General features: G+C 32.9%; 1 protein-coding gene across 7 annotated transcripts in view; it reads right to left on the bottom strand.

Moving 5' to 3' along the window:
- Nachralpha4 (nicotinic acetylcholine receptor alpha4) overlaps positions 1-27,761 on the bottom strand; it is a 367,080-nt gene that overhangs the window by 7,019 nt on the left and 332,300 nt on the right. For 6 of the 7 annotated variants that reach the window (XM_072002506.1, XM_072002508.1, XM_072002507.1 and 3 more), the window contains 3 exons: positions 4,008-4,154; positions 3,165-3,329; positions 35-284 (listed from right to left, as the gene is read on the bottom strand). In XM_072002506.1, the coding sequence (XP_071858607.1) occupies positions 35-284; positions 3,165-3,329; positions 4,008-4,154 (562 nt within the window). Of the gene's footprint in view, positions 1-34; positions 285-3,164; positions 3,330-3,735; positions 4,155-27,761 lie in introns of those variants that run through there. The other variant, XM_072002513.1, reaches the window with a different exon arrangement.

Raw genomic sequence — 27,761 nt, forward strand, 5'->3', positions numbered from 1 at the left:
CTTTCAGAAAAGTAACATTAAGAGCTAAAATTACCTTAGTGGAGTCTTCGAGCATCTTGGTGTGCTCTGCGATAAAACGCACACAGATGCAGGATTTGTGAATTTCGGGAGGACAACGCGAATGCGAGAAGGCTGGTGGACTTCGCAGTACCGGACTTTTCACCTCTTCGATTCCTGCTTCGCCAGAAACTGAGAGATCCTCGCATTCTGTATGAAGAGGAAGCGGCGGTAACGGTGGCCCGTGGATTAAGCAACTTCCACCGAACCTTGCACCGTCAGCAAGGCTAAATTGCGAACAGGACAATGTAACTTGATTACAACATTTCCTTCTACCATAATAACCGGTGTATATAAATTAGTTGCTCTACCCTATCGCAAAATCGCTCTGTAATTTCAGGATGTGTATCTCGTTAACAAATCATTTATATTCACTACTTGGTTGTTCTCAAAATAGATATTTATGTTTCTCATATATCGCCCTGTGTCTCGCTATGACGAACATGTACATAAAGTCCTAGTTAAACTCAATTTAATTTGGGTTGTGATCGTTAATTGAAGTAAATGTCTTTTTGAACTATATCTTGCTGACAAAAGATGTAAAAATTTGTTCGCAAAAAAGTTGTTCGCAGAGCGATCAATCGAACTTACCGTAGTATTTAATTTTCAAAATTTCTGATTTAATTAAAAATGTGGAATACGATCATCGTATCTGAATATTATTGTTTTCTCATATCGCGTCATTTTCGCTACGCTTTAGAAACGTTACGATCGAGACTTGAGTATCTTGATACATTGAAAAAGATGGAAAGTGTTTAAATGTCAAATACATTTGCACCGAATTAGCTTTTATAACTAACAGTTAGCATTTTCTATTTATATGTCTGTCTGCGTATATTATCTTCGTACAAAGTAATTCGGCCCAGTAGAAATTATAGACACTTTGAATTTTTATAAAGCTATAAAAACGTTTTTGTATACTCTTATTAAAGTCCAATTTATAATTATATTTCGTTACCATTAAGAGACTGCGAACTGTAATTTACATTTGAATCAAAAGAACAATTTTATTAATTTTGTTTAGAGATCATAGATAAATTCAGTATGATTGAAATTAACGTAGATCGCGTAGTTCTGAATTCTGTGACCATGTTTTTGTTGATGCTTCAAATTTCTTGTTACGCCCCGAGGCTTACTATAGGCCGTGTTCCTAACCGTCTCCCTTGGGACTACAGTGTTGCAGACAGATCGTCTTACATGACCGGCGAGATATACACAATGTAGCGATAAGCGCATAGTTGCCGTTAAGCAGCGAGTTCTAAAAAACATCGATGCGCCTTCGGTCCGTTATTTTACCTACGTAAAAACGGTGGCATACGTGACCATAGCCGCGAACGGTTCGAGACCCGAGTGTGGTGGGGGACGTCTTCAAGAGAAGACGAAGGACAAAATCGAAGAGCAGTCAGTGGTAAATGAGGATTCAAACCGAATGCATCGGGAGGTTCAGAGAAATAAAATCAAACGTCGCTTAGTCAAACGAATACGTCGAGAAATATAAAGTCGATTCGAGTTATAATAATAAACTAGTTGTATCATCGTTCAATCATTTGTAACGTGTTAATTATAATTGTAAATATTGTTAAAGATAGAAGCTTATATTAACCCTGTTAATTCAGTGTTACAATCATTTGAACTACCTCTGTTATTCTAGTCGAAACAGGGGAACGATTGGTTCGCAGCGTCGACTCTCAGAATTGTAGCGAGAATTTATGCCTCTCGCTGACGCGTTTCCTCGCAATCGTGTCTCTTCGCGAACGGTCGTAACATTCCTAATGTAGTCTAATTCTGGTGCCAATTTCGTTCTGTGCTACGTCTCATTAGATTATCAATGTATGGGCGGAATTATCTTCGCTATAAACTCAATTTAATGCCTTACACGGATTACAGAAGTTTCTTTATGGCACTCCAACTCTGTTTAAAGTGGACTTTGCAGTAAAGTCGTGCAATCTTGTTACTTAATCTCGTAATAGGATAAAAGCGTAACGCATTATCGTGTCAATTATTTCATTAATTTATGCAACTCTTGTTAAGCAACTCTTGATACATGGTCATGTGAATTATTCACGGTTAATTACGCTTGAGAAGAAATTTACGTTAAATGAATACCAGCTACAACACCTTTCCAGAGTAAGTTAAGCTGTGCTTTATGAGAATGCGAGCACTTTTGCCTGAATATATGATTTAGTTACTTTTCGAAACTTTAATCACGAAACTAAAGTAGAAAGCTTCTGTGAATACGAAGAAAATAGTTCAGTGACATTTGCTTAAACGCTTTGTGCAATAAGTTTGAAAAATAAAAACATGAAGACAATTGTTATAATATTCGGAACAATGAAATTTCGAGAAAAATGTTATTACATTACAAATCAAATATGTTATTTTATCCGCAACCAAAGGGTAATACGAAAATATGATCGAATCAGTAGCCACAAATCGATATTAACAGATGGTCCACGGAATTCCGAATTTGCATAGAAATGTAAATACCGAAACAAAGGAGAGCAGTTCGAAATTAGAAAAAGGCGCACAAAAAGCGGAAAATCCACATTGTAGTTTTGTCAATTATGGAATGGAAAGCTTTTGAAAATTTCCGAGTATTTGGTCAAAAGTTCAGTGAGTGGAAAGAAACAAAACAGATGAACAATTACGGGCAGAATAGAATTTTAAATGAGTGGCGAAAAAACAAGAATCGTTTAATGAGATAAAAATCATCCTCAAATCACTGTACTAAAAATCAAATTACCTTTAGGTGTACCGTAAATATTAGACTATGTTACACACACAACCATACAATTAGGTTTAAAAGAAGATTCTCTGACAAATTAATAGTTATGGTAAAAATGCTTATTACGTCGCCCATTCAAAGTGTTTATTCTTTTTACGAAATATACATTTATTTCCATTATTTTCCCTTTAACTATATATATTGGTATAATATGCTTCTTCACTTCTTGGAATCACTAAAAGTCTGATAAAAAATTACTAAATGTTTGATTTTTGAATTGTAATTATATAAGTTTACAAATATGGTAATAAAAAAATAATAAGGTAAGATAGCATAAATAATAAGATAATTTCTAAGAATGATTTACATTGACAAGAAATACCTGGAAGGTGAGAGGTCTTCTTTCGATGCAGCACGCATGCGGCTGTGAAATCGTTTGGGTGTTAGATGTTCTTCGCTGTCCTCCTGAGTAGATGGATGATAAGGATAATAGAAGGGCTTTTCCTTCCCTCCGACTGTTTTCATTAGCACTCTGCCAGAACTATATCTGCGAATACATATAAATTTGTGCATACAGTGAAATTTATTTGTCAACAAATCGTTCCTCTCATCTATGAAATACGATGTTCTTTATTAAAAAAAACAGCAACAGTATATAACATGCGTATATAATATACATATATTCTTTCCTGTAGAAACCACGTTGCATATGTTGTTATTGGTCGTGAAAAGATGACAGCTATTTTTATCGGAATACGTATCGGGAAAGTTTATTCGTTGAACTTTCTACGAACATAAAAATTTTTCAGACAATAAATGGTAAAAAAAATGAAGGATCAAGGATACAGATTTTAACAGAGAAAGCAACGTATTTCTATCGAGAAAAATTTATATGAAGAAAGAACATTAATGTTTCAATATAAATATCTGTTTTCTTGTGTTAACTAGAATAGACTAGCAAATTATTAAATCTCTTTGAAAATAAATGAACGCTTTTGAAAACGGTTTATTCATAATTTATGACTTTATCGAAGATTCTATTGATTTTATCGAATATTTCTAAACTAAAATCATTTTTACTTTCTTTTGCCTCTTGTCTTTGATAAGCTAAGGGTGCCTTTAATATGTCAAAACGTCTTCGAGTGGGAGAGCAGTTGGTTCAATTCGATTTCTAACAATGTAACTCTTTTGGTTTAGATAGAAATGCACAATAATAAACGTTTACCTATTTGTTTCGAATTTATATTGGGGCCTCCGCATAACCAGCAGGCGAGGAAGGATGTGGATAAAAACCCTCTTCACCCAAGGTGCCATTTTGTGAGTTTGCGGCGATCGAAAGTGAACATTAAGCACAACCACTGTCACGCATATGCTGTAAAATAAACAAAGAAACGATAAATTTGGTACAACAATTTTATCAACTATAAATTAATAAAATTAGGTTTGTATCACGTCGTTACGTTTAAACACGAATTACGAATTAATTAAAATCTTTAAAGCAAATATTGTCTGTTTCATCGTTCCTATTTTCATTTCAAGTGCTCTGATGAAGCTTTTATTCTAACGAAAATTTTAATAGATGTCGAGAAACGAGTAATTGCAGCTTTTGAACGATGACACGGTGAACACTGCTTCGCGTGTGTTTACGCATCTTCAAGTTGTTAGTGACGTACATGTACGTCATATAACTATGATAGACTCTGAAAAGTTTTGCAACACGTTCGTTAAACATAAAGTCAATAATTTCCTTCGGTTCAGCATTGTTCATCGCGTCGATGACATCCTCATTTATTTCCATCGCGGGTATTTTCATTAAGCAAATTTCCTTTTAATTAAACGATTTATCCATTATTTTCCCCTATAATCTCGGCTGCGTTTAAATCACAAGAAATGCATCACGTGAAAGTTTCGTTTTCATAGATTAAAAAGCTAATTAAAAATTGTTTCATGAATATGTATATTATACGAAAAGAATGCGTTTTAAAGAGAGCGCGTCATTTTATCAAACAAATTTTTATTCGCGACTCAATTTTATTCTAAACAGTTTTCATTCCTCTGAAATTTTTTTCCAAATTATAGAATAAACTATCGCGTTTATTCGACAGTGGTGCAGGTCAAAGAAAAATAAAATGGCACATATAAACGATTATAATCAAATATGCTTCTACGATTTTCTACGAAAATCTTCGAATACTCTATAAAAACTTCGTTTTCACTGGAATAAATCGTATTTTTACGTAACAATATATTCATTTATTAACGTATGGGCTAATGATAACTATTTCATGGCGAAATTACTGTTATCGCATGTGATTTTGTTTTATCGTTTAAAACTATAGATTATGTTAATATTTCGATTCGATGGATTCTGCAGATCTTATCTTTTTACTCTCTTCCACGCAATATTTTTCAGTTGTATTACTAGCAAGTCATTGTCAGATTTCCTAAATTATTCTTATCGATACTCGTAATTTTGCATCTGATAATCTCTAATTAAACTAATAATTATCTAATAATTGAAAATCTCAATCAGTGGTTTGTACAATTTTTATATTTAATTATATATAATAATAACAGATGTGTTTTCATTTCTTCTTTCATTTTCATTGATTGTCCTTGACATTAATTCGATGATTGTATGCATGCAAGTAGAAAATCCAAGACTCACTTGTTTATTGGATGCATATTGTACGTAATACAAACTCAGACAGTGAAAAAGAAATCAAATATTATACTTTTACTCGTTCTTTTTAAAAATAGCACAATTTTATATTCAGCTTGACCTGGTTGGGTAGTTGAACGTGAATTGATTGTGAAAATCAGGTTAATCGAAATCTATTTTTGTAGCCAGAAATTTGTTAAAATATTGTATCTTCCAACATATCTGAGATAAATCGCAGACAGGTAAATATGTAAGCAATTTTTAACTGGATTTGATGCAGCGAAAAGACGGATTTACACTGACTATAAATCTTATCTTGTTATGGACAAATTTACAAAAGAGAACTTTAGCGTTATCTTAATTGTATGATCATGAAAATAACTGAAATGAATTAAATTAAATTAAAAAATAAATTAAAAAAGACACCTTAACTACGTTGAAATGTACACACATATGAAACCAGAAACGCTTATTTGTCAAATTGGTTAATTCGAAACAAGAAGCAGAAAAAATTAACGAAATTGTATATGTATAATATAACCATCGACCAACAAGTACTTTGGCATTAAAATTTCAAGAAGTTCAAAAAGCTGAGTCAATCGCATTGACCCGTCAGCGGTTCAAACAACTCGTAACACGCCTGTATAATAGCCATACTTCACATTTCTATGCCTTTTCTTATCTTTACGAACGTAACTGAAGAAACGGAATCAAAATAGGAATTTGTTTCATCTGCCAGATATTATTGTAGTATCGTGGACGAAAGACCTAAGAGATACCGGGCGAACCATTAACAAACAATGTCGCGAGAAAGCCTAAGTGCCGACAGGCCCATCTATGTATCGTCGGTCTTTCAATCGAATAGTTGCGCGAAAAAAAGTCTACGTGACTCTAGCCACGAACAGTTGCGGAACACATGAGTGGTGAGACTATTTAGTTGTTTTAATTATAGTACGTTATTGTGATTAGTTCACGTTAAACAACTATCGTTTTCTGTTTAACCAACACCTGTTTAATCCGTTTTAAATAAACTAATTGTAGTAAGATCCTACATTATAATTAATAATTTTAGATATTTTGTTTTGTAATTTGATTATACCGTACATTGTATGCATTGTGTGTACTTTTGCATCCTCAAATTTCCCACAAATGCACAAAAATCCGTAGTCCGATTCCAACGCCCTTCGCTTATTCCGTTAAATTGTAAAGTAGCTGATAGACGTGTACAATAAAACTTGTCATGTGATATTTTCGTCGATATTCACGACCAATCGTTACCATTATCTATCATCGATTATTACCAAGGAAGGGAAGGAAAAAGGGAGGAAACCTTTACAGAGGGATAAGGCAAATTGCCATAACATATAAGCAGAAGTGGGTGCAGTGGAACGACAGAATGTAAATCTCACGAGGCCATTCATAATGGAGATCCATTCAGCGATGGCTGGCCTTAGCAGCCAGTACTAAGGAACAAACTGCGATTTAAATTGGACCAGCCTCCTTTGACTCGACTTGCAGCCATTTATCGGCTCGGAACTCGCCTTTCCACGTTTACCTTCGAGTGCCTACGCCTTTTTCCTCCCCTTTTGTGTTCGCCGTTTGTCTTCCTTTTGGAAATCGTATTAGTCGGCCGGAAGTGAATTAAGCCATCCATGTTTTGCGTACAGCAAATTCGATCGCTGTGAGATCATGAAGCGCCGTGGCGCACCGCGTTGTGTCATACGACAACGAGAATTTTGTTATTAATTTAAGCCAAGACTTTCTCTCTTAGTATTCTTAGTATTGTGTCAATCTGTGTGATGTAGAATTTACGAATCATCTTAGTATCAATGTTCTCTGGAATTTGCGTGTAAAGCAAGTTATGTAGTTAATTCATTATAACAAGTTGTGATAAATTGGTATAGTAACTTTTGAGATTAGTAGCGAAAACGAGAAAAAATGTCTCTCTTGTCTTGTGTGATTTGACGTTACTGCATTATTAAAATGATACATTAGCATTATGGGAATTAGTAAACGATTAGAAAATCAATAATAGTGTAAACTTTTTGTGTATTTTATACGAGTGTTTCCGAAATTGTGGTACAAAAAGTAGAGTGGTGATTCTACATAAATACTTCTACATAAAAATAAGCGGAAAATAGGATCGAAAGTATGGTAAGTAATTATTATATATAGTGTAAGATATGTGTTTGAAAACCCATTAGATGCCCGTCTATTAACTGCAAGTTTCGAATTATGAAACTTCTGTTTTTAATTATTTTCGTCAATCATATGTCTGTTTGAAAATAATACAATTGTATCGTACTGAGACATTTAATTTACACACGGTGAATTTACGAGCGCGTATATAATTGAATTTTTAGAATACATTTTTGTATCGACTGATGTTTATGTCATAAATGACGTTTTGTATTAAAATACGTCATATACTTTATAATCGCGAAAAATAAGAACACAGAATTTTTATCTGAAACGAATGAAGAAACCAAATGCACGAGTATTACGGAATAATTTCAGAGACGCAGATTTCTTATACAGTTTCTGCGTCTTCCCTATGAAATTCTTTACTTCCGTACCATTCCAATTATACAGAAATAGGAAAATTATTTCGCATAAAAGTTGTAACGTCGCTTTTAAAAATTCCCTGGAAGAATCTATTTATGCCGAGAAACGTGCTTTCATCTTCAAATGAAATAGCTTTGTAAATCAAGTTACTCCTCGCACACTTCTTCATCTACATCTTAAACGCGTTATTTTAAATAACCTTTCAATATTAATAATTCGATAATCTTCCACTGAAAAATTGTTTCCCGTGATCTCTTAGTTTCTCAATCTTTTATCATTTAATTTCGGCTTCACAGTCCACAGATGGACTTGATCTTACAATGTCTTCTGAAACTCACACACATCCAATAATCTTCTAAGCATGCAATGTATGTATATGTATAATTGTACATGTATAATATAATAATTTATAATTATAATATTTATAATATGTGTAATAAAAATATGTATAACTGCTGTATATCATTCATTATATTATATATTATATATTATATATAATTACATGTACTTAAATATAATAATTGCATGATCTTAAAAATTCAATCGTCATTTCCTTTTGTCTACAAATATCTAATCTCCGCGTCATAATGTCACAATCATAATCTTCACGAGATGATAATAATTCAGAAGAATAGATCAGTTATTTCAACGCTTAAGAGAAGTACTCGATAGGAGCACAGTGCGGTCTATCTTAGCTTTAATGGCGCACAATGCCTCTGCGTTTCTTGGAAAAAGCAATAATGGTGTGGTTTAAGGCACGAAGGAACCGGCCATCCCCTTGAAATTCAACGGAGAAAAGGGGTTGGTTTCTTGGTTGGCCTCCGCCTTGGCTGGAAGCAAGTGCCGGTCGATGCTGCTGCTGATTAATGTGTCACACCTACCGCATCTTTCCATTCTTCCAATGTATTGAAAGGGTTAATATACTATCGCCAGAATATATTTATCGTTGACGCTACGACGTATACGTAAGTCCACTTTATCAGTCCTTTCTTTCTAGTGTTCCTAATTTTTGTCATTACTTGGATAATTAAAAATAATGGCGATTTCACTCTATGCCTTTCACTGTTTAGGTAATTTAAACTAATTGTAATTTCTAAATCTTGTATGTATCATTATTTGATTCAAAATAATTGTTTCAAATAATTGGAACGCACAGGTTAAGTCAATAAAAAGCTACCGCCTGGTATAATTCCTTATCCACTGACTTTATCGAAAAATATTTCAAGTGAAATTTATTGTATTTAAGGAACGTGGTCGTACGAGTAAATCTTCATTTTTTGATACCATTGTTTTGAGATATTAAAGTGACCGAGTTTTTTTTAATAACCACCGTATACTTTTTATGACATTAATTGATTCAGCTGACTATTCCTTGTAAAAAAGCATTAACTTATTTGTGCCGAAAGATCACTGGTTTGGTAGGTACTTTAACTTTAATTTGTCAAGTTAAAAGTTTAAGTATGAAAGATGAAACAACGTGAATACAACAATATCGCTTCGAGTCTTTCTTTGGCCTATGTATTTCTCACTCTCACTCATTCTCATATTTTATTTAGAACACCTATCACGTACATCCACACTTCCATCTCAAATACACATACAAATTATTCTAATTTTACTTCAATTGTACAATTATTGAACTTATGTTCTGTTGAACTTATATTCTTAAGCAAACATTTGCATTATTATTTTATTTCCAAGATTTGAATTAATACTTCTTTATAATCAATAGATAACGTTATAAATTGTATCTACTTATTCACAGTTTGTGGAAAAACACAATTTTGTAAAATAACTAAATACAGTAATATAATGTTACAATGTTGAAATATTATTTTGGGATACTTCTTGGTAGAATCCTCAACATTATATATGTATTGACGTGAAAACACGAAATATATTTTGTTCTCATTTCTACATTAATTCTTATGTTTCATAAATTGTATACATCATATAAATTATCAACAAAATATTTATTAGGACCTTAGAGTCTTATTAGTTTGATGCGCTGTAATCTTCATTATTAATTAAATGAATAATTGGCTTTAGAATATCCCATTAATTTTATAAGCTTAAACTTCATTTTTAAATAGGGTCATTACACGTTCATACGTAATTTAAGTTTAATGTTTGTTGAACGTAAACCAGCTTACTCGTAGTTCATTTACTTTCACCCTCGTGTTAAGAGTATCTTGTTTGGCAATAAAATGTGCCTCCATATTTGACGACTACTTAAATTCACTTTTCCTGTTCAATGAGTATAGAAGAATTTTTAAATACCAAGCTTATTTACATTTAATTATGAAATATGATAAAAAACTTGAACAATATGAATAAAAATTAATTATGATTTAAAATATTCGTGATTGTCCTACATTCTAAATTTTCAATATCTTATTCATTTTTAAAATTAGATTTTTCTAAGACTAAGTGTTTAAAATTCAATTTTTGAAACACTAATTGCTTTTGTAATAAGTTTCATTCCCCAATTTCCTCTATAATCTCATAATCATCAATTCCATCAATTTAAATGATATTTAATATCTCATCTATGTTGTTCTTTTTTCCAATAAATTGTCGACTTTCAATATAATCTAAATATTAATTACTCATTGAATTATTACTAATTTGAGTCTTTTCTAATTCATTTATACCCTTCACTGTACTTATTGTATGTAGGTATATACATATTCGTCTCTGGTCAATATATTCATGTATAATGCTACAATATTATTTTTATTCTGAATATTGTTACTATTATTGCTTGTTCATAACTGCACTAAAGACTTTCGTGCATGAAAAAATATTTGATGAAATTATGATCGAATATGAATCGGTCACGACTCTAAAATTACTTAAAATAAATTTTAATATATTGACAGTTATAAACAAATATTCATATAAAATGACGATATTCTTTGATGTTATATTGGTTAATTTTATTTCAGATATCAGATTTGACTTAGGTCAAATTATATACACATATGTGAAACCTTACCTATGTGTTTGTAGAAAATACTGTAGGTGTCAAAATTAAAAAGTTTTACTGTTTTATTGGAAATTGTTCCACATACTAATGAGAATACTGTAGGATAGAACTTAGGTACAATTTCCCATTCTAAATAGTTATTAATAATGCTAGAAAATGGTATCACAACGTCGTCTCTATAAAAAGGAAATATAAGTACAATAAATACAATAAACATTAGTTAATTATTTCTTGGCTTTCGTATAGAGCATCTAAATGAATGGAATATTGAGTTTTCTTTACAATTAAAAGTTGACGCACTATTAGTATTAATTTTCCATAGGTATGTGGTGACACATGAGTCATAGGACGAAGCGAAGCGAGAGCAACTCGTGTCGTTGTTTTGCCTCGGGACATTGACACCGCCTTGACGTATGAAACGCAATGATAAACAAACTCCGGGCAAAACAATGTCGCCGCTACGTGCAACCGTCGATGAAACATGAATTCGAATTTTCTGACTCTCCCCCGACCAGTATAAATAAGTGGACACAAGCGCGAGCGCTAGTTAGTTAGTCAGTTAGTTACGAATAATACGAGTAATCATTTGGTAGGCGATTATTACGACACGAAAGCATTTACGAGTCTTTGTCGAGTACCTACAAGCGATTTACTTTAGCGGAATAAAATCTCCTGTAAGGACGCCTGTCGACGTTATCAGTTATTTTAAGAAATTGATTTGAAATACATTGGACGGTTGCAACAGCAAGCATCCTGATTATTTTTGTAATCAATATAACCAAATCTCCATACATCATCCGCCACAGGTACATTTTTCTTTTTCGTGAATTCGAACTATGTCAACTTTCTTTTCCTCCTGAAAAGTTTATTTCTTGGCACTCGCAATGTTTTCTACGAACACTCTTCTATTACATCCGAAACACAATGCGCGTTAGAAGGTCAATTTCTTCTAGAAATTCCTATCTACTTAAAATAATATCTTATCTTAAATAGCTTAGTGTACGATTTCTTTTCTAACATGATTAATTACAATTCTGTTAAATCGTTTCTCGATATAATTGTAATTAACCAGGATTCGAATTATCAACCGTTAATTGAATGGAGTCACACGACGGTTAATCGCTCATCAATTATATTAGAAATCATGCTATTCATTGCGCCGCAGTAACGTTTAATTGTTCATTGCTATAATTATCTACTTCTTACAAGGTTCTTCCTCCTCTTCTTTCATCGTAATCTCTACCACCTACTTATCTCCTATCTCTCTTTCTCTCTTTCTCTTCGTACTCATTACTCCTCTTATGGTTTTTGCAAAGCTTTGCAGCGGCTGCGTTTCCGCCATGAAGCGTTCTTTCTTGGTGACTGATGGGCAACGATGATGAAGCGACTTGGAAATTTGTAGGACAGCGGTTCTTCCCCGTGACGTAGGAAATTCCCCGAGGGAAGGGGAGCAAAAAGCACGGAGGATCGAAAACGCTGAGCCGAGAGTCTTTTGAAGTTCCAGTTTCGCCGGGGTTCGTCCGGCGATCGCTTTATCACGGGTTACGCCCACTTCAACGATTTATGCATAACCGAGCTTCGATTCTCTGCCATTTATGCGTCGCGTTCGACTCCTTTACTATAAATTCAGAAAACATTTCCATGCCTCAATTGCACCGCTGTACATCCACTTTCCATGTTCCTTGAGTCTGAAATTTATCTTTTCCGATTTGAAATTCTTTTATGTATGTGTATGTTGCATAAATTCTGTCACTTTCATACTTCGTTTTTTACATTTTCATTGGTTCCAACATTGGTTTCATTGTTTTTCGTTTTCGTATATGGTTTAGCTGGTATATCGAATGAATGTGTCATTTAAATGGAATCTACATATTCGCGGTCGGGCATTATTCGTATAACGTTACGAATAAATTGCGATTGGAATAAAAACTGCGGATAGAACGAAGTTGTTTGCCAACGAACGATTTTTTATTCGAACATGTCTCCGAATAAAGCAGACTTGGGCATTATTCGAATACAGTTTGATTCGGATAAAAACTGCGAATAAAACGAAGTTATTAGAGAATAACGAATAACCTTTTACTCTGCGAACGTAGAAAGCAGAGGTGAAAATCGCTAACAGCGATTTACGACAGCGATCTTATTTATTTTGATATATTACTCAAATGTTATTCAAAAATTGCCCTTCTTATTAATTTACGTAACATATTATTTTTCCTTGTTAACATTGCAAAAAAAAATAAAGTTTCTAGATATATATAAAAAAGCTGTTCACAAACAATGCAATATTAAATCATACATAAATTCTGTGGAAAAAAAATATTTTTGTAGAATCGGTACTATATCTTAATCCATAATTTGCATAATGATTTTATAGAAGTACGCGGATTTCTTATTACGTGAGATGCTATTTTTAAGAATCCGATACTATGCGTGTCATATGATACGATTAATTTGAAAATGTTACTTCAACCTTTAATTGTCGTAATTTTTATACTAAAACTATATTGTTGTCATATTATCGAGTATTTTGTACGACTTATTTGTGGAAAGGACATTGGATTTCCGTATTACCTTTCGTAAACTGTAAGAGCAATTCGGTCTGTATAGGAGTGTTTCAAATTTAAGAGTACTCAACATGTAAAAAGCTTTTCTCTGTTTCAAGAAATCGTAGAACGTGGGCTGAGTTGTGCAATCGCGAAACGTTTCAACGTATTATTCAAACAACGGACCATTAAGTTTCGAATGTACGCGTCTGTGGTATGATATATGATTCCGTTTCAGGCACGGTTTCTTTTTAGAAAAGTAATAACCTAGGTGTTTAGAAGCATTTGTTTGAAATTAATAGCGGTTCATATATTATTATCGCTTGTAATAATTAGTTGCAACAAATGCTACATCCATTGCAAATTTATATATATATATATGTCGGACATTCTTTTGGAATTTTTTGGAAGATCCCAACACCTTAGTCTAGACTATTTATTATAGCTGTACTTAAATAATAAAACTTAGAAGTAATTGTTATGATTCGATTCGATTATGTTTGCCCGAGATTTGTGACAGTGGGCTTGGGCTCGAGGTGACACAACTGGTCGCTGAACGTAGCCACGGTCACGGGATGCACGTTTTTACCTAACAGAAGCATGGAGTTGTATAGTTCTCCTTAAAAAAATATAGTTGTAGCGGCACACGGGCTCGAGAACAAATCAAGTCACGTATGGTTTTGCCTCAGAAGCGCCAATATTATAGAACGCACGTTGTATTAATAATCAAACTCCGGGCAGAAGCAATGTTGCCGCTACGCGGGACTGCCTGGCAACGGCGGTTGGAATTTGTCGGTATCCCCCGACCAATACACAACAAACGAACGCGATCGTAAGGAGAGGAAAGTTTTCATCAGTCTTTTATATTTGCGATCTCCTTGGAGAGTTTCTCATCGTCTTTACGAGCAGTATATACCGAGCATCCCAGTGAACGTTATTTTGTGCTTTAAAATATATTTTATGTTTAACAAAGAGTTATCCTGTTGACCGTGGATTCGTTATTGAAACTAAAATCATTGTCATTAACATCTGGAATGTCTAATCACCACGGTTATTTGACAAATTCTGTAAAAACCATATTTATACCAGTAAATATGATCTCTATTGTACAACAACGATGGCTAATCCAAATGAAGATTCGTTACACGCTCCTAAACCTAATGATAACTCGACATGTATATATATATATTATAAACACATTACAGGGTGTTCAGAGATTCAACTTTCGAACTTTTCCAGTGTGTTCTACAGGTAGAAATAAGACTGGAATATCGCAAGACTAAAAATTTATTAAAAAATTATAACAAAAATATGAAATGCAAAGTTATGCAAATATACGTATATAGCGTTGAAATAATTTTGTGAGTCACTTATAATGCGTGTTTCTAATAAATATATCATAACTTCTACCTACGTTATTGAAACCTTTTCAAATTTTACTGACATAATCTTAAGACTTCCATCTTCTTATTGACATCTACTTGTCTAAGCAAATTACTTTAATGTACATTATTTCGGCCATTCAAGTTTGCATATGTAAACGTTCGTTTCGTGAGCCACTGTATATTTGTACGCAGATCAAAGTACCGTGCGATTTTATCAATGCAAACTTGATACCGATGTGCCATTGAATTTATCGTAGATTGATGGATTTTGTGGCGATTTTGTCTCGCGCCTTTACATGCAATTTTGATTCTCGTAAATTTACGAACCAGAACGAAATTGAAATGATACAAGTGTACATAGTGGAATCGTGTACAAAAACGGTATACATACGCGACGTACCTTATACCGATACGTGTCACGAACATTACGTATTTTGCCTTCTCCCGTACGTATCTTGCGCTATCTCGTATTGAAATAATTGTGAGGAATAAAGTATTGGCGTACATATTCGTTACGTTTCATATTTTTGTTATAATTTTTTAACGAAGCATTTATACATTTTCTACTATATGAAATTTTAGTCCATTTTTTGCTTGTAGAACACAATAGCTAAATTTAGACATTTAATCACTGGACACGCTGTATTATGTATGTAATATGAGATATTTCTGTCTTCTCAATTATCTATCCGATCAAGCATAACCAAACAAATTGTATATATACGTTTAATACAGAAAAAGTCTTTCCGTTTCATGCAATTACTTGAAATAAATGAATATGTAGTGGATAATTAAGCTACAACAGAAATAATTACACAACAAGAAAGATGTTCGTACCCCAGACACATACATCTGCAGGTTTCACGAAAAAAAGGGGAACGTCAAGTTTTAGCACTTCTCGGAAAACGAAATTTAGTTTTCGATATAAGTATAATGTCACAACTTCGTATTTTCGTATTTTCTTGTACAGAGTGTTTCCTACTTTTCTGACAAGATTGTAGGAGCATGATCTACGAGTAAAGATAAGAAAAAAATCTTATAGGAAGTGTGTTTATAAACGCTTTGTTACAAAATTACAGGCAAATATTAAATATGCCTGTACTTACAAGATATTTCTTTACGCATGAGTATTAATAACGTTAATAACGCAAGCAGCATAATGCAAAATCTATGTGATTGGAACCACAGTAATATTAAAACGACCAATGAACAATGTAAACAAGTAAAAACATCACGATCGTCCTTTACGCCGGGTTGATTATCGCATTACGAAACCGAGTGTTCATACGTACAATAGAAATATAACAAACGTAAACGTTCTCTTTTATTCGCCAAGCGTTTAATGTTCGTTCCATTTTTTTTCGCGGCTTTATCTCGGGTCTCTCACCGAAAGCCGTTCCACTTGAATTCTAAGGCCGTTCATTTTCAAAGCGGCACGCTATTGCAGCCGCATGAATTCTAATCGCGTTCGAAAAACCAGCTCACGTTCCTAGAACGCATTCCGCGGAGCAACCGAAAGAAAAACTTATGGCGTTGTCCGAGCGATAACGTGGCCCTACAAATCTGCCGCCTTAAGTGAAAACTGTCAGGTAGCATAAAAATATTTCATTTATATGTACGTTAAATGAGAAAATTCGTCTCTACATTAAAACTGAAGACATGACAGTTTACATTTTAGTATATCACAGTTATATAGCAGTATGTATATATATAACGTTACCATATATTTTATATTTGTATAGTAGTATATATATATATTACATTACATAATTACATTAAAACTGAAGACATAACAGTTTACATTTTAGTGTATCACAATTACATAATAGTATGTATATATGTAACATTACTATATATTTTATATATACTATATATACACTACTATACATATATAAAGTATGTATATAAAAAATATATATATATATACACATATATATACGCGCTGATACATTACTTTTATTTATTTATTATCGTACTGATTAATAAAGAGCAGGTCATTGTTTGTTACTTAAACAGAAGCTTATACGATATATATATATATATATAACGTTGTTACATGTTACATAGTAACGTCATACAACAGTTTATACTTCGAAATTAATGCGTGGTTGTTAAATAATTTTCCTTTTTCTTCCTTTTGCATCAGCAATCAAATTCAAAAAGGTGAGGATTCTTTAGGTTGATTTGCTGGCTTAAGGCTTTAGGTTTCTTATTGTATGTCACGATGAGACCTCCTCCATCAAGGAAACTTGCTACATCTCATTTGAGGTCAGCTGACTTCTGTCTTCTCAAAGTAGAAGTGAGGGATTCTACTGTCTGATTTGGTTGCTTAGAGCTTTAGCTCCCTCATATGTCATGACGAGGGTTTCTCCATCGAGAAGACTTGCTATACTTCATTTGTCTTCTCAGTTTTATAGGACGCCGTTCCTTCAGGAGTAGTTGAACGAGAAAATTCGTGTGAAGATTTATTTTGATGTAGTGGCTGTGGCTTCTTTCTGGTATTGTCCCTCTAACGAATGGCATTTAAAGGTCATCGCGAAGCGTTTTGTTTGATACATACCATGGTGTATCTGCTATTGCGCGAAACAATTTAGACTGTGATCTTTGTACGATGTATTGGATTTACAAGCACAATCCCATAACTGTATGCCATAAGTCCATATCGGCCTTAGTATTGTTTTGTAGATAGATATTTTATTCTCCTATTATTATTCTGTATTTCTGCCAAGTAACCGGTATATATTTTTGTACCTTAAATCTATTTGCTTCGTTTTTACTGTTAGACGTTCCTTCCAATTGAGTTTACTATCCAAGCGAAGATTTAAATACTTTTATTTATTTATTATCATACTGATTAATAAAGAGCAGGTCATTGCTTGTTACTTAAACAGAAGCTTAAACGAGTTGGCTTAGCGTTGTTGCTTTCAATTTTCCACTTGGTAGTCCAGCTTTGGAATAAATTTCGCTGACGTTGAAACTAGAGGATGCGATGTTAGGATTTTCACGGGTTACAAACATCGCCGTATCGTCGCAAAACGTCCCTGCTGTGGTGTTTGACGCGGTGTTTGAGACTAAAAGGAAAAGCGTTTTCCTTGAAAACAACTTTTGACCAGATATGCCTATGTGAATTAACACGGAAGAAATTCGCGAGATACTCCAGCCGACAAAGTTTTAACGCTGCATGGATAAGTATTCTAAACCTTTGTGTTCCCCTTTTTCACATTCCTCGTTCCATCTTTGATAAGGAAATGGAGAGCGAAGACCGATTACAGTCCCATCGTCACTTTTATCCGGATTGTTCCCCGATACTTGCTACAAAGCCTGTCTCTCATTTAAAATACAGTTTAATTAACGCGATCGATACGAGACGCAGGGTTGCAAATGACGTGTTAAATGCGAATTAATTATCCTCGAAAGTAGGATAATTACAATGATTACAGCGGTGTTCTTGCCATTAAGTGAGTACCGTTCTTTCCGTATTTTGTCAACGCAAGTGCGCTGAAATGCTCGTATCTCGGAGTATCTTTGAAATTGGTTTGCTTCATCTGGATAAACTCTTCTTTTGTTTTTCATTATTTTACGTCGCAGCACATGGCAAGGTATTAATGATCGCGATTGCGTGTATCCTATGGATTTATAAATATTTAAATAGCACTTACATAGAAGTTACTTCAATTGGTACAGGTAATTAGTAAATAACGAATTAATAGCTGGTTGGTGAAATGCTATAGTTTTGTATATTTCTATAGTCAATGTAAAAGATCTAATTCTAATCTCTAATAAACTCTTACAGTGTCTGTTGATATACTGACAAATTCTGGACAACTATTTTAGTGGTTAATTAATTTAGTGGTTTATTAATTTTTGTATAAAGAACAACCTCAAAAAATGAGGAAAGTAAGATTACATTGTAGTATAAAGTTATTTAGTAATTATTTTTAACGTTCTAATATTTTTGAGACTACAAGAGCCTGTAAAGTCGTGATTATAGTAAATAGTATAGTAAATTAGATTTAAAGGAAAGCATCTCGTATGCTATGAAGATTTCTTTTTTAAACAATGCTTTACACATATAAAAATTAATACAAGGATTTTAAGTATAGAATGTAACAAATATCGCGTATAAATTATGTTTCTCAATTCTTTGACTAATTATTAGAATACTATAGACTTTATAGAAGCTATACAAATTACAGACATTAGAAGAAAAAAAAATTGCCCACAATTTGTGAAAGAAAATAATTTATCACAGTGTTATAAATATCTCAAATTCTTTAAACTGAAAGAAGAAATAATGACAAATAGACGGAATTTCTTTCCATGATCATAATATTAAGAAATAAAATTTACTATTTATGTAAACTGATTGAAAATACATTAATGAATTAATTGATGGGTAGATAAAATGTTGGAGATAGAAGACTATTATGTATATAGTATAATATAGTATAGTATATAATAGAACACTATTTTGTGTGGAATGTTTGTTACTTTTCTTTCATATGAAGAATCAATGTAGTTTAATTACAGAGTTACGAATAAAAGGATCTACAATGATCATTGTTTATGATTTTTAAAATAGAATGTTATTTGCTAGTAAAGTTGATTTTTAAACGCTAATATGCAAATATGTAAAATTAATGTTCACGATTATTAAACTTTATAAAAATGCCTATTGTTTGAGAATCTTTTAATCTCCAAATTTATTAGTTGCTAAATCATAAAGCAATGACCAATTCGTTGATCTCTTGCTTTACAGCGTGGCAAAAACTATTCTTTCGATTCAACAAACATAAGCTGCATGTGTAATTAATCGTTTAATTTAAGATCTATTTTCAGTTACAGTTCCACCTCTCAGTCCCAATTAAATATTCCAACAATAATACACGTAATTGTTCGATACGCCATTACAGTAATGAACAACAAATCCTATTGCAGAATGTGTGCGTGTAAATAAATTTATAGTACATGATAGAGATGCGTATACATGTACATACATGTATTGTTGAACGTACAACTAACGTAGTAATTTAATACTCACTTAGGAAAAATGGGAAGAAACTAAGGAAAATTAGGAAATAATTAAATTTCACAAATTACATCTAACTATAAAATAAAAATTAAATCTTCAAATATTAAATTTGTTAAGTTTCAGTTATTGTGCAATGTGCGATCTGTATAGTGTACAAATTTACATAAAAATCGAGAAAGAAAGAAGAATCAACAAAAATTGTACAATTCATAGTGTATACTTAAACAACGCACCCTTAAAAATTTCTTTCTTTCAATTCTTCTGTCTGTAATATTTTCCATCTTCCAGACAAAAATCAGTAGTAGAATAATAGAAAAAAAATATCAAAATTTTTGAAACTTTCTCGTCCAAAATTAATCTATTTTGATGTACGTCTTTCTTATTCTGTAATATTATTTTTCGAAGAGTGTAGCGAAATTCAAAGTGGATTCGTTTCGAATAGGCAGCTGCAGGGTTAGTAGTCTGCAGAAGGTAAAACAATTGAGAAGCAATTGGAAAAGTCGTATCCCCTAAGAATCCAATTTGCAAATGGAGCTTTTCGAAGACCTACGTACCGATTGATTTCGGTAAAACAATTGTAATAAGGCGAATGGATAGCTTTAATATAATAAAAGTATGGAATAATAACGAAATAGCACATATTGTACTTTACACAAAAAAATTGAAAGCCTCCAGGCAAAATCGGGTTTTGTTATCACCCGAGGCAAATAGAATTTTCAAATTGCGTTTTTTCATTAAAAGAATTCTGGCAAATTCAGATGAAAAAATTCGACACAAGAGAATATTAAGATCAAAGCTATTCGATATTACAAAATTTGTTTAAACAGTCGACTGTGTTATGAATTATCATATTTTAGAATTCCTTCTATTGGTAAAATACCTTTTATTCGTACCTTTCTATTGGTAGAAAATTTCGTAAAGAGAACAGATACGAAGAAATAAATATTGACACGTGTGATTTCTCCTTTACAAATACGAATTTTAAAATTACTTTCCCGTAAAAAATATTTGACCTCCTGTACATGACCTCCTGTGTACTAATGATTTTTTTGATAAATCAACACCGAAATATTGCTGACTTTCAATATGTAGCTTTAGATATATTATACATAATTAATTAGAATTAGAGCAACACGATGAGAATAAATAACTATTTGTTAATCATTTCACTGTCTTAATAAAAAAAGACGTTGATATCGGCAAAAACATTTGCATTTTAATAAATGCAGAAAAAAAATTCTGCCGCCAAAAGCCATTTCGACCGATTCAGTAGTTCTGGTGCCAAAGATTCCTTTTCCTCGAATGAAATTAAATCGAGATTGACAAAAATTCGAGGACCGCAACAGGGTTAAGATAACGGCGTTCAGGTATAAAATTTCAATTTTGCTATGCCGATCAAACCTCTTTGGCCTATCTCATCCGTGAAATGTTTGATTATATCAGAAGGAACGAAGCAAGAGCGAATTGACCGTTGTTATCTCATGCGAAGTAAGTAGTTTTATCGAGGAAAAGGAACAGAGGACCGGGGTGGAAACAAGAGAGGAAAGGTTTAACCGAAGCGTGGAGATCCGTGTTAAAAAATTGTAAAACTTTCCAACACCTTCGTCTTGCCATTTAATACAACGAATGACGTCTGAACAGCTGCCGTGGCTAACGTTCAAGTTTCGAACTTGTTTAAAGTTCGGACGCGGTCCTATCAATTGCATGAAAACTTTCTTTCCATCTCTCTCCCTCCTTTTTTGATCTTTGTTCTCTATACTTCGCTGCCATAACTTCCTCTTCTTTCTTACTCTTCAATCTTTTGCACCGATAATCTATTTCCCGCTATTTCTTTATTTTTTTCTTTTTTTTTTTTTGTAAAATTATATCTATCGACGCTTGATATTTAACGGTAATTGTTTTTCGATAATTATAATTTCATTTCTGGAAAGGATTTTTATGACGTGGTTTGTTATTATAATAAAATAAAGTCATTATATTTAGTATTCGTAAACTCTTCTAAATTTTGTTAACACGTATCATTAAATTATTTTTTTATTAAATAATTAGTAAAAGATTTGTAATATAATTCTTAGGAAATTTCTTAGAAAAAAATCTCCCTGTAATTATTGTTAGATTACGTAACGCGTTTTGTTCGCATTTCTTTAAAAAAGCGTCAAAGACTGTTGCATTTATACGTCTATTTAATCAACGATGGATGTATTATTTTATGTCATCTATTTTGCAAGTTGGTTAACTAAATTTTTACATACCCTAACATTGCAAAGTTCTTTAAATTATTCAATAATTACTCCTGGACAAAATTTCCTGAATGTTAAAATAATTATTACTCCGATATTGATAATGCAGTACCTATCCAAGTAATCTCAAATATTCTGAACTAGAACGAGATCGTAGTAATTTCTGCCGCGTCATGAAACGAGGAATTCGTTTACCAAATACTTTTCATGTTTTCCTCCATTGCTACCATTAAATCACGTAGTTACAAATATTTATTTATACTAGTTGTCACATGTTTATACACTGTAGCCAGCATAGATACTGTTTCCGTAATATTCCTTAAAATGTGACACATAATAATAATTAAAATTAAAATTAAGCACATAATACAACCAACTAGGATATTCTAGTTACACATACTTATAATATTACACCTTTAATAGGATAATTATATTGTGGATCTTTCTGCGGTTGCATATTTGTATTAACGTAACTAGGGTAACCTACATACAGACTTATTTCATCCATTAAACTTTATAACAACTACATTTTAAATATTTTTGATATTCTTGTCATTTTATCGTATTTTGTAAATTACGTACATTTCTTATATTTTTCGCAAATTTGTCTAAATTTTCCATAAATGCATATTCCATAATAACAAAAATCCGAGGTTTAACGATAATAAATAAACTGATTTCATGTGAGCTCAGATTTATATCGAATTTGTTAAGCCACATACGATAAAAGTTTGTCATCAACAGTTGATCATTGCACGGTTATGAAACGTGGCTGTTTTTCAACTTACGATCCTCGAGTTTTTATACTTCGATCTTGCTCTCATTTTCGCAAACAAACAGAAAGCACGCAGCAAGGTTAAACATTCTCTGTTTACAGTCAGCGGGGCGCTACTTAGCGTTAAACAAGGCGAAACGTCCTGACGAAATAAACTACGATTTCTTTCATGTATAGGCTTCGTATGTTTGACATTTGTACGCAAATATTCCACATGCCGCAACTGCCGGCTATCATTTGGTAAATGTTGTGACTCGAGTCGGTGTGTAGATGCGCATCAAAGTATATGTAAGTACTCGTTTCACATCACGCGAGCTACGCTGTACAGACGGCGTTAGTGCGTATGACAATCGACAGGATGGAGTGGATAATGACGCTGTTTTCCAACTTTTGGAAGCATTTCAAGTTGAACATATAGAGCTCTATGGATGACAGTTGTAAAAATACTTTAGGCGCAGAAAATAATTCTCTTCTTTTTATTTAATCGTCTATTTCGATAGTTGAAAGTTTCATATCTTACTATTTTGGATATATTCTACGTGGCATGTCTATGTCACGTAAAATAAAAAAAGAAATCGAAGATAAAAATAAAAAAAGAAAGAATTTATTTGCTAACACCGAACTCCAGTCGTGACTTTTCAAGACTGAAACAACAAGACTCTTACAACTCGACTTTCGATCGGATTCGATTTTTTTCCTTTTGTCGCTCTTCAGTATCCCCACTATCCACGCGTTTGTTAGGCGTCCGCGACCGTTGCCACGTACGCCTTCTTCTCGAACATTCGACGGAAAGACCGTTGGGATATTGATGGCTCATTAGGCACTTCGCTTCGGCGATATACATTGTTGACGAGTGCCGCCTCATCTTTATCTCCGTCATCAGCCCATCGGTTTTGAAATATGACGGTCGTGACATCTATGTCGTTTGGCATTTCAACTACAATGTAGCTCAAAAAAATGATAAATACCGAAGTAGACGATAAACGTTTGCTTAATAAAATATCGAATAAATCAGAATTATGCGTGTAAAATCTAAAAGAAAACTTGGAACCAAGTTTATATATACATTTAGTATATATATGTAGTATCGTGGACGAGAGTCCTAAGAGATATCGGGCGAATTATAAACAATGTCGCGAGAAAGTCGAAGTGCCAACAAGCCCATCCATGTGTCGTCGGTCCTCCAATCGAATAGTTTCGTGGAAGAAGCCTACGTGATCCTGGCAACGAGCGATTGCGGAACACCGCTCGTGTGGTGGGGCTAAGACAAAAGACAAAGGGATGCTAAGGGAGAAAGACGAATTAACAGTCAGTGTTAGTTGAGAAGTCAGAGAGTGCTAACTGCGTTGTCGAGAAAGTGTTGTCCGCGTGAGAGAGCGTTAGAACCGTGGTGACGAGAGTTGCAAATTAACTATTTAGTTGTTTAAATTATAATACGTTATTGTGATTAGTTCACGTCAAACAACCATCGTTTCCTGTTTAATCAACATCTATTTAATCTATTCATTATAAATAAATTAATTGTAGTATAAAATCCTACATATAAATAATTTTAAATTCTAACGTACTACTGAATTCATATTTTCAGTGCAGTTTGCACGTAATCCACGACCACACGTCTCCTCCAATCGTCAACTTTGCATTATTCAGATATTTTTACAAGATACCAAATTTTTAACAGCGAAGATACCAATTAATTAAGCTCAGCTATTCGAACATACATAATTGATAAGACTTTTGGCATCATATTTACTATAAAAAGATATCAATCGTTTTGAATCTGCAACCAGAAACAAGATATTTCTACGACTCGCTGTATATTTGTTTGAAGCACTGTAGGTAGAGCTTTCACTCGCTTGATCCGTAGGAAACTTTTCCTCGCGAACCCACTCCAGTTAATCGTTTCAAGTCTGCAATTAAAAACGTGGAATACTTTCATGACTCGCTGTATATCTATATGTATTTGTATATCTGAAACGCCGTAACTTTCACTCATTTGCAATTATTGGTGCAAAGGAAAGATTCTTGCGCGAAGTGATTCGAGTCGGAAGCCATTTGCCATCGAGCAACATCGATCGGTATGAACAGTAGAGCTACATTTTTCTTAACGAGTCACTGCGTCAGACATTTAGGAAGATTGATGGCGATCAGTAGTACATCCTCTTGTTCGTCCTTTATTTTTCTGAATCGTGATATAACAAAAAATCGTGTAGTATATTTTCACTGGCCGGCTCTCTATCGGCTAGTTGTCCGACAATCATTCATTCGCTGAATCTTTTTGAATAATGGTGATTCCAGTATCTATATCCTATAGCGAGCTACTAGAGCCGAAGGAAGATTAGTTGCCTTGGAACGCGAGAGAAAGAGGGAAAGAGTAAACGGGGCTCGTTACCATTTGAAAGTTAAATCGTGTTCAACTTGCAAATTGTCCGTTTCGGCTGTGTTAGCGGCAGGGTACGGAGTTCGTTGATTACTCTGCACCAGCCTTCGATTGAATCTTAACCGGGACGGTGACCGGATCAGAGCTCGATTAGCCTACCTAGGATTTTTAGTTCTGCCGTGTACTTTCGATCGTTATTAATTCATCGAGGCAGTATTGATCTAGCAGAGTGTGGATTTACGGGAAATTTGAAGACGCAAGGTAACACAGAATACGCGCAGCATGCAAAACGTGTGAAATACCCAACAAATTTTTGTCCATTTTATATGTCCATTTTTATTTTGTTCATTATATATATAATAAATATATATATAATTATATATAATAAATATGTATATAATATATATATAAAATATGTCCATTTTTATTTTGTCATTTATTTTTATTATAATAATAATATATATATATTTATTATATATAATTATATATATATTTATTATATATATAATGAACAAAATAAAAATGGACATATAAAATGGACAAAAATTTGTTGGGTATTTCACACGTTTTGCATACTGCGCGTATTCTGTGTAATAAGAAATGGTATATACTAGTTGCAACGGCTGATAATGTTAGTTTATAAGCGAATTATTACTCCATTATAGCAGCTGCTGCGAGATATCATAGCATCGATTATTTACAGCGGAAGTTCGACTACTGAAATTCGTGTTAATTGGTTTGCAGAGTCCTCACTGAATTTCCGTTGGATTCTTCTCTCCTTCAAATTATTCCGCAATGATTTACGTGCAATTTTCTGTTCATTATCGATATATTGGAAGGTGTTTATTATCATTAATAACTAGATCCGAAAAATATATGGCAGGTTGAAAATTATAACGATGTAAATGAAAAAATATATATATATATATTGTATTCATTGTAATTAGGCTAGGCATTTTTATGTTTTTATGGAAATAATAGAAAAGTGGAAAGTAAAGAACAAGACGCGCATTTCAGACATATTTTATTGTATTATTTTCAAAAAGTCAAGAACGCATCGTAAGCACACAAGAAGTTATGTGCCGTATATGGGAATGAAGCCTTGAAAGAAAGGCAGTGTCAAAATTGGTTTGCCAAATTTCAACCCAAAAAGAAAATAGAAATTTGCTTCATTTATTAAATATTGCAATAAAAGCTCCGCGTTAGATATTATACGGTCAGCCAATAAGGTCAACACACTTTAAGAGAGAATGATATTGTTAAAATTAGATGAAGCGGTTTGTGCATGAAAAATATTTGACTTACGTCATTTTCATAGTTAATGGCGCATTTGGAGAATTGAGATCTTTGAAATAGTGTACTATATATAAATATAACGCAGTAGAATCACAATTCTTCGAACTGATCATGACACACGTTATCCGGATAATCGAATAATTTTCGTCTGAGAAAACATCGTTGGCTTGGAACTATTTTATAACGATCGATATTAAAAAAAGAATAAGAACTTTTGAATAGGGATACGAAGACTTTTTCCAATTTCTATTTTATTTCTATTCGTGTTTTCCAATTTTCCTTTCAATGGACTATCTCCAAATTTTCCATTATTCGGCGTTCCAATAATCGAACGTTCCGTTAATCAAGGTTCTATTATATCGAGTTTGGCTTATGCACGTAAATTAGCAAATTATTATTGCGCTTGAATACATGTCACGAGCTGGAAGATTGGTGATTTGCATTGAAAATGGATAATTGTCGCATTTACATGATTAATTTATTTATCATTGTAAGGTATTAAATATTAAACTGTTAAATTCTTGTACTGAACGTTAAATTGAGAAAGATAGGGGGAGATTGTGTGGTAAATTACTTCAATATCACAGTAATTAATAGGTAAAAATTGAAGTAAAAATAAGCTTCGCATTTGTAGTTTTTAAATATTGTCACGTGCTGTTGAATAGAATTTATACAATTGTACTATTCGTAGCTTTAAAATCTAGTAAATCTCTTTAAAAATGTTAAAATCTAGTAAAACAAATAGCTATAGAGTTTCGTAATTCGTTATTAATCTTTTTCTTGTTATTCATCACTTTCATTAATCTGCATTCATAGTGTGCCCTTGAATTTTCCTTACAGTAATTAAACGAACACACAGATTAAATTGCACGTAAGAAGTATAAATTTCTCGGTATATTAAACGTACAAATAATTCCAATAACTTAATCTTCCTATCATTCAGATAAACAATCATCGTTTTTACCGAAACCGTATATTAAAACCAACGTCAACAATAATATCGATTAGATCCTGCTGAAATTCTGTTGGATGATCAACTTCTTATTCGTACTGCAACAAACATCATAGACTCACCCTGCAACCCTAATCTCTGTTTCTCCTTCCTAGAT

This window comes from Bombus fervidus, chromosome 4 (assembly GCF_041682495.2).
Source record: "Bombus fervidus isolate BK054 chromosome 4, iyBomFerv1, whole genome shotgun sequence".
Taxonomy (NCBI): Eukaryota; Metazoa; Arthropoda; class Insecta; order Hymenoptera; family Apidae; genus Bombus; species Bombus fervidus.